The sequence below is a fragment of the Hyperolius riggenbachi genome, chromosome 3 (assembly GCF_040937935.1).
Source record: "Hyperolius riggenbachi isolate aHypRig1 chromosome 3, aHypRig1.pri, whole genome shotgun sequence".
Lineage (NCBI taxonomy): Eukaryota > Metazoa > Chordata > Amphibia > Anura > Hyperoliidae > Hyperolius > Hyperolius riggenbachi.
The window spans coordinates 224,094,063-224,106,069 of record NC_090648.1 but is presented as its reverse complement, the minus strand read 5'-3'; the positions used below and the strand labels follow the sequence as shown (position 1 = coordinate 224,106,069).

At 40.3% G+C, this 12,007-nt stretch overlaps 1 protein-coding gene across 3 annotated transcripts in view; it reads right to left on the bottom strand.

The window, feature by feature from the left end:
- Positions 1-12,007, bottom strand: part of SCAPER (S-phase cyclin A associated protein in the ER) — a 325,634-nt gene that overhangs the window by 254,873 nt on the left and 58,754 nt on the right. For all 3 annotated transcript variants that reach the window (XM_068275840.1, XM_068275842.1, XM_068275841.1), the window contains exons 5-7: positions 11,905-12,005; positions 7,397-7,513; positions 3,015-3,175 (exon numbers count right to left, since the gene is read on the bottom strand). In XM_068275840.1, the coding sequence (XP_068131941.1) occupies positions 3,015-3,175; positions 7,397-7,513; positions 11,905-12,005 (379 nt within the window). The remainder of the gene's footprint in view (positions 1-3,014; positions 3,176-7,396; positions 7,514-11,904; positions 12,006-12,007) is intronic.

Genomic DNA, 12,007 nt, shown 5'->3' with positions numbered 1-12,007 from the left:
GTATTTTTAAGCATGGCTTAAGACCTTTTTCTGTCTCCTTACCTGCAATGGAAAATGAACAGTGAACGGATCCTATTTTATAAATACGATCCTATTTTTATAAACATGATTACTTCACATTTGTCAGTCTGGAACAGATAAGCGGAATGCAATATTTCCCAAAGAGTGGATGTGTTCTCCATATAGCCTATGGTGGAAACGCATCTGTTTAGAGAACCAACCAGATCACAACGTAACATCGGAGCAGACACTACATTTCATGCTCCAGCTGTTCTTTGGAGGTTCGGCTCAATTGGGAACCTTGCCTAACACTATGGCTATGTGATACTACTGGAGTAATGAAATTGCAAACAAACTGCCATGGACCTAGAATGTGTGCAAGAGTAACTGTGAAAATTCCTTTAGAGTCTTAAGACACAGCAATTTACTTGATAGCATATTTTGCTCACAGCTCTTTTCTTCCATCAAGAACATCTGTGGGGGAAAAATATGTGCCTTTAAATCTTTATATATTCTCTTATAAAACAGTAAAAAGAAAAGTCATCTTTCTTCCTGTTTTCCTGAAACCATCAGCTGCTGGCAAAGGGACAAACTGACTACATATTCTGGGATCCTGAGGATCTCAGACTGTCATCTATAAACCAATAAAGCAGACACTGAGTAATACTATAACCTGGGGTTTGTGATCTCAGCACTTATTCCCCAATGACATTTCATATACACTTCCAATTTTATTTCTTTACATACAAAAACAAAGACACAGAACTAGTGTTCCCATCTGGATTCTGTCCACTCCACTTCCTAGTCCTCACTGATAGATTTATTACTAGGAGAAAACAGAATGCTAGAGGAAGAGAAGGAAGTGGTTTGTAAGGGCTTTTCAACTAAAGTGAAAAGAGTACGGAGAGCAAGACTACTATGTTTACAATGTCTCCATTGACACACAAAGCCAATGTGTATCCAATAAGCAATCTGGAGTGGTATACTCTTACTTTGGATATAATTAAAGAACTGCATACAGAATGGGATCAGGAAAGTGCTTGCTCTGAATTGTGACAAAAATCAAGAGTTAAAAAAGCATCTAATGTCCTAAGATAAATACAGCCTTGGATTGACAAAATAGTTACAAAATGTAAAATAATTTTAACAAATTTACTTAGCCAATACTAATGTTTTCCGCTAATTAGACAGTGCAAATGATAACCATATCTTAACAATTTTCATCACTAACAATATCCTGCCAATTGTCTCATAAAATCGATGAAGCCAAATTGGGCTTTAACCATTTTTTTTTTTTACAAACCCATGTGGAAAAATAATTTACTATCCAACGTACACATCTTCATTGCCTAACACTAAGAGGGGAAATCAACCCCCAAACTGCACACCAACCTACAGGCTGCTTACCTGCAATGGTCACATGACATGCCCCCATGCACACCTTCCTGTTCCTCCTCACACCAGTATTGACATCCGTCTGGATGCTGCCCCATACTGTACCTCTTTTTTACAATGAAAAGCTTACTGGCAGACTGACAGACCAGACTCACCCTGCAACTGACAAAGACATGACAACCTCTTCCCCTCACCACCATGTCACCAGAATGAGAGGGGATGGACATGAGCTTTAGATATCAACATTCATAACATGTTTAAAATGTAATCATTATTTAACTACCTAGATCTAACATTAACTCCCCCAACTTAAGGGGGAATACTTTATAAGACATTCTAATACGGTAGATAGAAGTTAGAGTTGATATAAACATGAGATGTGACAAAACTCTGTGAAGCAACACTACAAAACTGAGGGCTGTTTGAGGCAGAGTGCTTTTTGAAGAACTGGATTCTCTGGATAATTGGCAGCCAATGAGGGGCTTGACAGAGAGAAGCAGCAGAGGAAGCGCAAGAAGAAAGATGAATGAGATGAGCAGCCGATTTCAGCACAGATTGGAGCGGTGCCAGTCTGTTAGTTGGTAGTCCCCAGAGTAGTATTTTACAATAGTCCAAATGAGATATTATAAGAGCATGTCCTGAGTGAGAAAATGTCAGATGCGATATAATGTGTCAGAGAGGACAGGAAAACAGATTTTTTTTTGTCTGTTTAGCTGCTATCAAAAACTGACAGTGAACGGACCCCATTTTATAAATAGGATCTTATTTAAAGCAGTAGGATAGGTCATACTATGCCAGAGGGAAAAAAAACCATATATAAGTAGCTAAATACTTGATCTAATTACATAACCGATGTATTGTACTGTCCACATTTGAAATCAGTTACCTTTATATAGTAAATGAAGCGAATTCTGTTCCTGGTAGTCTCCATCTCTTTTTCCCATAGACTGAAGCAAAATCCTCATGTCATTTCCTCCCTTACTTTTCTCCTCCAATCTGCACCGTCATCTCTGGCTTGCTTGTAAACACGTGTGAGCACAGGATCAGGTTTTAGCCTCAGCCTGTCACAATGAACAGTTCTCAGCCCAATCACTGAGGAGAAGGAATGAGGGAGGGGAGATGACAAGCTTCCCTCTCTTACTGTCTTTGGTGAAAGAATAGAGTCTGGCTGACTGAGATAAGATAATTACAGCAGAGACATTTCTGAATAGATTGGAGTGCTTGCAACACAGGGTGAGATTCCTGACAGCATTACAAACACAGTGCAGTGTTTAAATGGAATTAGATTTTGAGGCGGACAATCCCACTTTAACATGTTGCTGTGTGGCTTACACCAAGGTGTTTAGTGTGTGATGCACAAGGATTTCAGACTTACAGTACATACATAGTAGGGTTTGCCATTAACACTTGCAATTCGTTCTGAAAAAGCACTGCTGCCTGCATTTGAGTCTGTAGCACCATCCTATTCAGTGTCATTCATTGTGGTTGGCACTGCAGTGCAGCCCAACACAGGTACCATGTGACTACGGTGTGAAAGCTCCCCTACTAGGAAATAGAAAATATATCTTTATACTGTACACACTTTTTGCTGCTGTATTTATATATAAAGGTATTTTTACCATTTTCGTGAACAGCTTTCTGGATTGGCGTAGACGGACATGAATGCACTATGTCCGTAACTTGATTGCTTGTAGATTTCCCATGGCTGGCTTTCACTTTATCAGCCCAGCTGACACCTGATGGAGTCAGACGCCCAGGTGTCATATTGAGTGAAGGTCCCCTGGAAAGTCAAATGAAGTTTACAGTATTTGTATAGTAACCATTTACGACAAAAATTGTAGATTATGCTTTTTTATTATTATTATTTTATGCCCAATCCAATGACACTTCATGTCAGTGGATTTCATTGTAGCTTGGTAAACCCTTTCAGAAAGTTCAATACAATAGAGACAACCCTTTTAGGCGTATTTTGTCAATACTATTATTATTTTATTTCATAGGCACATGGGTGGGGCTGTAGTAAATTCTCTATACAATTGCTGTGCACTAAGCCGGTTACTAAAGTGCATCTGAACTGACGCGTGACATAATGAGATAAACATGGGTACACAGTGCACTACTCATACTTTCAACTACTGTTTAAAATAAAATGGTACCCAGACACCTAGACTTTCATAGATCTGATGGCCTGCAGGAAACCATGAATAGATAAGACTATAATAAAAATTAAGTCTTCTCCTTTTATTTATTAATATTGGTAATGGCTGGGATGTGATCACAGCACCATTCAGCAGAGGACAGACAAGAGAGCTGTGTGTCAACAGTGAGGGTATAGCAGGTATGCAATGGCTGGGCTTGTCTGGGATAGGGGAGAGGAAGGGCAGACATCTGAGCTGTATAACAAGGACAGAAAAAAACAAGGAGATTACCCAGGGCAAGTTAAGGATAAACTGCAGATAAGTTGTCCCCCTCAGGATAGTCCACAACGATTAACATAGTATACTGGATATATCTGTATATGGGTGTGCAAAAAAATAATAATAATAAATAAATAAAAGATAGATCGCACCCTCTTGCTAGGCTTTTTTGTCCTGGGATCACTGTCACTTTAGGGATATTGACTGTTCCCCTTGAGCATCTGCTTGGTGCAGGAAGGGCAGCACAGATGAAATAAGGATACAGAATACAGTGACCAGTTGGCAGTCCAGGAACTGCACATTTATATGCCTGTTGCTGCTGAGGTAGTATACAATTTGGGGTTAAGAAGGTACTGGGTGACATTGAACTAGGCCACTTACTGAAACTGATAAAATCTCACCCAGGGTTTCACATTCTACTCTGCACCAGCTACGTTGGTAGTGATCTAGCATTACCTTTTGCATATGAAATATCGAAAAGGCCAGTGCACACAAAAAACCTCTAGCAGATCTGCAAAATGCTAGAGGTTTTTAAAGCAGATTTCAGAGCGATTCTAGGCATGCTTTGTAAACATGCCTAGCATTTTTTGGAGTGTTTTTGTGTAGCATATTTAAAATATTGTTACAGTAAAGCTGTTACTGAACAGCTTCTGTAACAAAAACACCTGGAAAACCGCTGATCTAATGTTATTCAAAGTGGGTTTCCACTTTCCTATACTTTAACATGGAGGCAGAAACGCCTCAGAAATCTAAAAAATGCTGCAGCCCCCGAGTTTGCATTTGTGGACAAAACAAACTGCTCTGGTGTGCACCATCCCATTCACTTTCATTAGCCAAGCCTTTTTCCCCCTGCAAGCGTTTTAAAAAACGCTTCAGAACCGCTCTGGTGTGCACCAGCCCTCAAAGCAGACATTACTCCATTTCCTGTAACACAGAGGTGGTCAGTCAGACTTCTGTGGGCCACCAGTGATCCCTCAGCATTCAGTGACCTTGCAATGATTACCTCTATCACCTGTGACACAGCACCGGTCTGCATTATAGCTTGGAACAATCATTAAACGTTTTGTAAAATGCAGTAGATCTTTAGTAACCTGTCAATGTGGCAGTGATCAAAGAACATTTGGGGTATTGATGTTGGGTATGAACAGCACTACATTTAAAACTGGTCTGCTTTTAGAAAAGTTATGTAAATTTGTGGTGTTATAGCGGTAATAAATAACTGTTATTTTTGGTGTTAGAAAATCTGTGCAGCTTCAAGACAAACTTTATATGTAAAGACATCTTGCCGATGGCTGCAATTCAGTGAAGAATCACATGATCAGAAAAATAACACTGGTTGCAGAGGGGTGAGACTTTTGCTTCAAAAAGCAGAATATGATTGGGCATTTTCAAAAAATGACATGATGGGACTGGGCAGAGAATATTAAAATAAGTATGAGCCGTATACTGTACAGTTTGTAGTAAGTAAACGGCATCTAATGCAAACATTTTTGTCTAACTGTTCAATAATGTAACCCATTCAGGTTCCGTCATTTTCACGTGAGAAATGTTCACCTCCCATTCCTTAGCCTATAACTTTATCACTACTTATCACAATGCACTGATCTATATCTTGTTTTTTCTGCCACCAATTAGGCTTTCTTTGGGGGGTACATTTTGCTAAGAGACACTTTACTGTAAATGCATTTTAACAGGAAGAATAAGAAAAAAAATGGAAAAATTCATTATTTCTCAGTTTTTAGCCATTATAGTTTTAAAATAATACATGCCTCCATAATTAAAACTCACGTATTGTATTTGCCTATATGTCCCGGTTATTACACCGTTAAAATTATGTCCCTATCACAATGTATGGCGACAATATTTTATTTGGAAATAAAGGTGCATTTTTTCCATTTTGCATCTATCACTATTTACAAGTTTAAAATAAAAAAAATATAGAAATATTTTATCTTTACATTGATATTTAAAAAGTTTAGACCCTTAGGTAAATATTTACATGTTTTTTTTTATTTATTGTAATGTTTTTTGTTTTTTTTTATAGTAAACATTTTATTTGGGTAGTTTTGGGAAGGTGGGAGGTAAACAATAGATTTATAATGTAAATGTGTGTTAATTTGTATTTTTTTTTCTTACAGGTGTAGTATTACTTTTTGGCCACAAGATGGAGGCCATGAGTTTGTTTACATGACGTCACTCTAAGCGTAACACACGCTTAGAGTGACTCATCGGAGAGGGAACGGCCAGAAAAGGCGCAGCTTCCGAGAGAAGCTGTCGCTTTTTCAGCGGGGGAGAGGAATCAATGATCGGGCACCATAGCCCGATACATTGATTCCCTGGCTACCCAATCCGCGGCCGGGAGTGCGCGTGCACGCGCGCGATCGGCCGCGGGAGCGCGCATGGTTCCTGGACGTAGAAACTACGTCCAGGAACCAAAATAGGTTAAAGGGATTGTCCGGCCAAAAGAAAAAAAAAAAAGGTTCTTTTACCTGGGGCTTCTACCAGCCCCATGCAGCCATCCTGTGTCTTTGTAATCACTCACTGCTGCTCTGGTCCCCTTCCGCCAGCTAGTTTTGTGTTTGCCGACCTCGGGCTCGGCGGGCCGCATTGCATACATTTTTACGCATTACCGCTGGTGCAGGAACATTAACACATATATTTTTACACGTTAGTGGTTCAACGCGTAAAAATGTACACGTTGAACCAGTAACGCGTAAACACGTATGTGTTAATGTTCCGGCACCTGCGGTAATGCGTAAAAATGTACGCAATGCGGCCCAAAACTAGCTGGCGGAGGGGACCGGAGAAGCAGTGAGTGACTACGAGGGCACAGGATGAAGTAAATTTTTTTTTGGGCCAGACAATCACTTTAAAGTAGTGGTCTGAGGAAATTTTAAATAAAAAATCCACTTACCTGGGGCTTCTTCCAGCCCCTGGCATCTGTCCTGTGCCCTCGCCGCAGCTCCCGGTCCCCTGTGGTGGAGAAGCAGACCCCGCCAGGTCGGCTTCCGCTTTGGCATCCTCTGTGCTCCAGCGTGCGGATCACTGGTCGCGCTGAAGTCGTTTGGACTGTACAGGGCAGACGCAGTAGTTCTGCGCCTGCGCTGTACAGTCCAGAGGACATCAGCGCGACTCAGAGCCGCTCACGCAGACGCAGTAGGAATCCTGTGGCAGAGAGGACCCAGGAACACCAGCGTAGAGCAGAGCTGCGGCGTGGGCACAGAATGTGGCGGCATGTAGGCAGCCCCAGGTAAGTGGATTTTTTTTATTTCCAAAGTCCTCGGATGTGTCCTTTAAGAAATTTTGGGTTGTTCTTCCAGGCTTTCGAAAACATTATAGGAAACTCAGATTACATATTTTTTAATAGATTCTTATTTGGTTATATTAAATATTTCCACATAAGCACTTTAAACAGCCCCATCTGTTATGCTTGCTAGCCTACACAGATCTTAGTTTAAATTCCTGAGTTGTCTTGGTTTGAGTGACACATAAGACCATCTAACATGTAAAATCATATAACACAAATGCATCAGACAAAAAGGTGTTATCTAAACTGCGCAGTTAGAGCCCCATTATCATCATACCCAAAGTTAAGCGCCCTCCTTGCATTGGACGTTGAACTGACTCTGTCAGATGATGGGCTGGGCAAGACATGTCGTCCAGGTGACATTTTCTTTACTTCCCATGCAAGAGACGTTGGCCTGCAAAACAGCATGTACTTCATCTCAGAATAGAATTATGCATTCAATATAGTTAAAGAGAACCCAAGGCTTACCTAAGAGATACTTACCTTAGAAGGGTCCTCCAGAGGCTACCCACATCCTCCTTCAGACCATTGCAGCTGCTAGACCCTCTCAAGATCCCAGCCATGCTTCTCTTCATGAACAAGCGTGGCTGTACTGCACCTGCGCAAGTAGCATGGAACCACTGCTTGGCGAGTGACTTCGGCTTACTGAGAAGGCACGGCTGTACTCATGCAAGTGCAGTATGGTCATGTTAGTGCATGAAGAGGAGCGCAGCCACAATAACATATCCAACAAGCTCTAGTCAGATATGTTTCAGGATTCGCGTTTGGCAACAGTGGGAGCAAGGAGGAATACGGGAAGCCTCTGGACTGAGCCATTTAAGCTTGTCAGAAAAAGACAAGGCATAAAAGAGTTGTTCATTATATCAAGCTCAAATCAATAGAAGCACAAGAATTTGCATTTGCATGTCAGAAAACATAAAATCTAACTTCATATATCAAAAAATACATGGACCAAGTTATAACTAAATGCGGTATAACACTAGTAAGCCTTGGAGCCATGCTGCTTGGCTGACAAAAGTTAATTAAATTGTAATGTATTTATCCATGCACTGAACACTTTGTTTTACTTTATACCCCTGATGAAGCCACAGTTGTGGGAGAAGCATGTAGGGCCCCCTTTAGGTGTTTACATTTTTGTATTTACTTGTTGGGACCGCACTGATCCATGTAGATTATGTAGCAGGACCAGTATATACCCTAGAAATGGTTGTGCGTGAAAATCCCAGTAACTGAGCAAATTGTGAAATACTCAGACTGGCCCATCTGGCACCAACATCCATGCCACACTCAAAATTGCTTAAATCACCTCTCTTTCCCATTCTGACATTCTGTTTGGAGTTCAGGAGATTGTCTTGACCAGGACCACACCCCTAAATGCATTGAGGCAACTGCCATGTGATAGGTTGATTAGATAATTGCATTAATGAGAAGTGTGTGTGTGTGTGTGTGTGTTTGTGCGTGTGTGTGTGTGTGTGTGTGTGTGTGTGTGTGTGTGTGTGTGTGTGTGTGTGTGTGTGTGTGTGTGTGTGTGTGTGTGTGTGTGTGTGTGTGTGTGTGTGTGTGCGTGCGTGCGTGCGTGCGTGCGTGCGTGACCTCATTCAAAGAGTTTTCTTTATTGTCATGACTATGAACATTTTAGATTCACACTGAAGGCAAACTATGAATTCACGCATGTGGAAGTATAGTACATAACCAAAAAGTGTGAAACAACTGAAAATATGTCATATTCTAGGGTCTTTAAAGTAACCACCTTTTGCTTTGATTACTGCTTTGCACACTCTTGGCATTATCTTGATGAGCTTCAAGAGGTAGTCACCTGAAATGGTTTTCACTTCACAGGTGTGCCCTGTCAGGTTTAATAAGTGGGATTTCTTGGCTTATAAATGGGGATGGGACCATCAGTTGCGTTGTGGAAAAGTCAGGTGGATACACAGCTGATAGTCCTACTGAATAGACTGTTAGAATTTATATTATGGCAAGAAAAAAGCAGCTAAGTAAAGAAAAATTAGTGGCCATCATTACTTTAAGAAATGAAGGTCAGTCAGTCCGAAAAATTGGGAAAACTTTGACAGTGTCCCCAAGTGCAGTCTCAAAAACCATCAAACGCTACAAAGAAACTGGCTCACATGCAGACCGCCACAGGAAAGGAAGACCAAGGGCTTGATTCAAAAAAGAGTGCTAACTGTTAGCACGGCCGTTTTCACACGAATTTTCGAAGATGTCTGAGAGAGACCGTCGGACTCCAAATCCATGGCTCCTAAAATTACTGCAGCGCTGAATGAACAGCTACAGGACCCAGTTTCCACAAAACTATTATTACTCAGCGAATCAAGCTATAGGTACCTGTTGTGGTGTGTGCCAGGCAGTGTGCCATAGGGCGGTGGCACTGAGAGAGTTGGTTAGTGTTTTTTGCATTCATAGGTCATTTTATCTGGTTTTATAGGGGATTCATGCCTTTGTATTTATGATTTTGAATAAAAGAATGTATATTTGATGGTACATATAGGCGCATAAGTGTTTTCTGAGATATAATTGATGATTCGTTTCAGTGAGGATCATAGTGACAACATACGTCTGCTAAAAATTTGATTTTCAAAGGATGAAAAATGATACAGTGGTCCATCATCAGAAAGTTAATCAAAATGACTCAAAATTTAAAAGAACATGTATTTTGACTTGGGGGGTTGCTGCAATCCACGTGACATTACATCACTTTGATACTTCCTCCTTCAAAGCCAGAAATAAGAAAGTATTAGAGTGATGTGCAACCGACATGGAGCGCAGTGGCCAGAGGTGGTAACAAGGAGCTAGTTAACCACCTCTGCTGTAGTCCCAAATGTGTAAAGGCTCTGTTTAATTCGAAATAGTGAATCAGAATTGCGTAGCTCATTACTATTGGTGGCTTATGACACTATCTGGACCCTTTGTTTTGAAAGGGGTCATTCTCACTTACTCCATTGCAGTACACATCACAACACATTGCTACACACATTTTTCAGACAGAAGATACATTGCCATTTAGAATTATAACCAGCGTTATGCTCATACTGCACTGCAATGAGTAAGTCTGTGCATAGTATTAAAATATAACACATGATTTGTTGAAAAATAAAACAAAAAAAAACACAAAGCACAAGAATCCATAGAATAGCGCAGATCCTAAATCTACTTTTCCCCTTAAACATAATGGACATCATTCAATTTAAATCAGACTCAAAACTATTATCTGCATACAATACCCTAATATAAACCAAAACCACAGATTTACCATGGGCATTCTTCTTGTGAATTTCAAGATAAACTGTTGAACTGACGCACGCAAGCATGCATGCACGCATGCGCACACACACTCTACTTTTTCCATTGTAATGCATATTAAAAACTTTAATATTGAGCTGATTTACGAAGAAGCAACCAACCCTTCAGCTTAGAACATCAGATCCTGCCTGACCCATGATGGGACTGCAATGAGCAGAGAATCACCTCCATGATGAAAACTGAACCATGCATGCACATGCATGTTTCTATGCTCTTTGTTGGGCATGATAGTACCTTGGCTGGGGCCTGCCTGCATGACCTATGGCTGCAGCAGTGACTGAATCACACACTTGAAACAAGCATGCAGCTAATCCAGTCTGACTTCAGTCAGAGCACCTGATCTGCATGCTTGTTGAGGGGCTGTGGCTAAAAGTATTAGAGACACAGGATCAGCAGGAGAGCCAGGCAACTGGTATTATTTTAAAAAGAAAAGTCCATATCCTTCTCAGTTTAGGTTCCCTTTAAAGGGACACTATGTCGAAAAATTGTAAAATATGTGCATAGACAAATAAGAAACACGTTTTTTTCCAGAATAAAATGAGCCATAAATGACTTTTCTCCTATGTTGCTGTCACTTACAGTAAGTAGTAGAAATCTGATAAAAGCGACAGGTTTCGGTTTAGTCCATATCTTCATAGGGGATTCTCAGCAAGGCTTTTATTCTTAATAAAGATATTCCCTAAAAAGGATTTATACAAAGATTCTGGCCAGCTTCCCTGCTCGCTACAAAGTTTTTTTGGCAGTTGGACAGAGAAACTGTCATTCACTAAGTGCTTTTGAAAATAAATAAATCCCTGAGAATTCCCTATGAAGAGATGGACTAGTCCAAAACCTGTCGCTTCTGTCAGATTTCTATTACCTACTGCAAGTGACAGCAACATAGGAGAAAAGCAATTTATGGCTCATTTTACTCTGGAAAACACGTACTTCTTATTTGTCTATGTTTGCACATATTTTAAATTTTACAATTGTTTGCCATAGTGCCCCTTTAAGTGGAAACCAAAACATCCACCACCACCCAAATGAATAGGTAAAGTGGCCATTTTATAAAACATTAGATGTTTACACAAAGGGTTAAAAAACACACTTGCAGCATAAACAGATAGCTTAACAAAATAAAACTTGGTTTTCTAAAGTATTTTATTAAAAAAGTAGTGTCTATTTTCCAAGTATTTGTTTCTTCTGTTTAACTGCACTTCTTGCTTGATAGCAGAAAACCACTCCGCTTTCATTACTTGCTGCTTCTCCAGTATAAACTAAACAGCCCAACCTCGGCATTGGGATATTCACATTTTTCTACTATTCTGAATACTATAAATATATCTATGGGTCTAGAAAAAGGAAGAATAAGGGATCAACATACAGTAACTGTTTGCTCATACACTGTGTATGCACACTCTCCCACAAGATATACAGCATCAGCACACCAGCAAAGCAGACATGCACAATAAGTCCTTATCTGGTTACCTGCTCTGGGCATCTGTCTTCTCCAACTTCTCCTGAAGCTGAATCCAGTCAATGAGAGCCTTAAAATCTCTCACATAATTGTCCAGCATCATTAACACCTCCT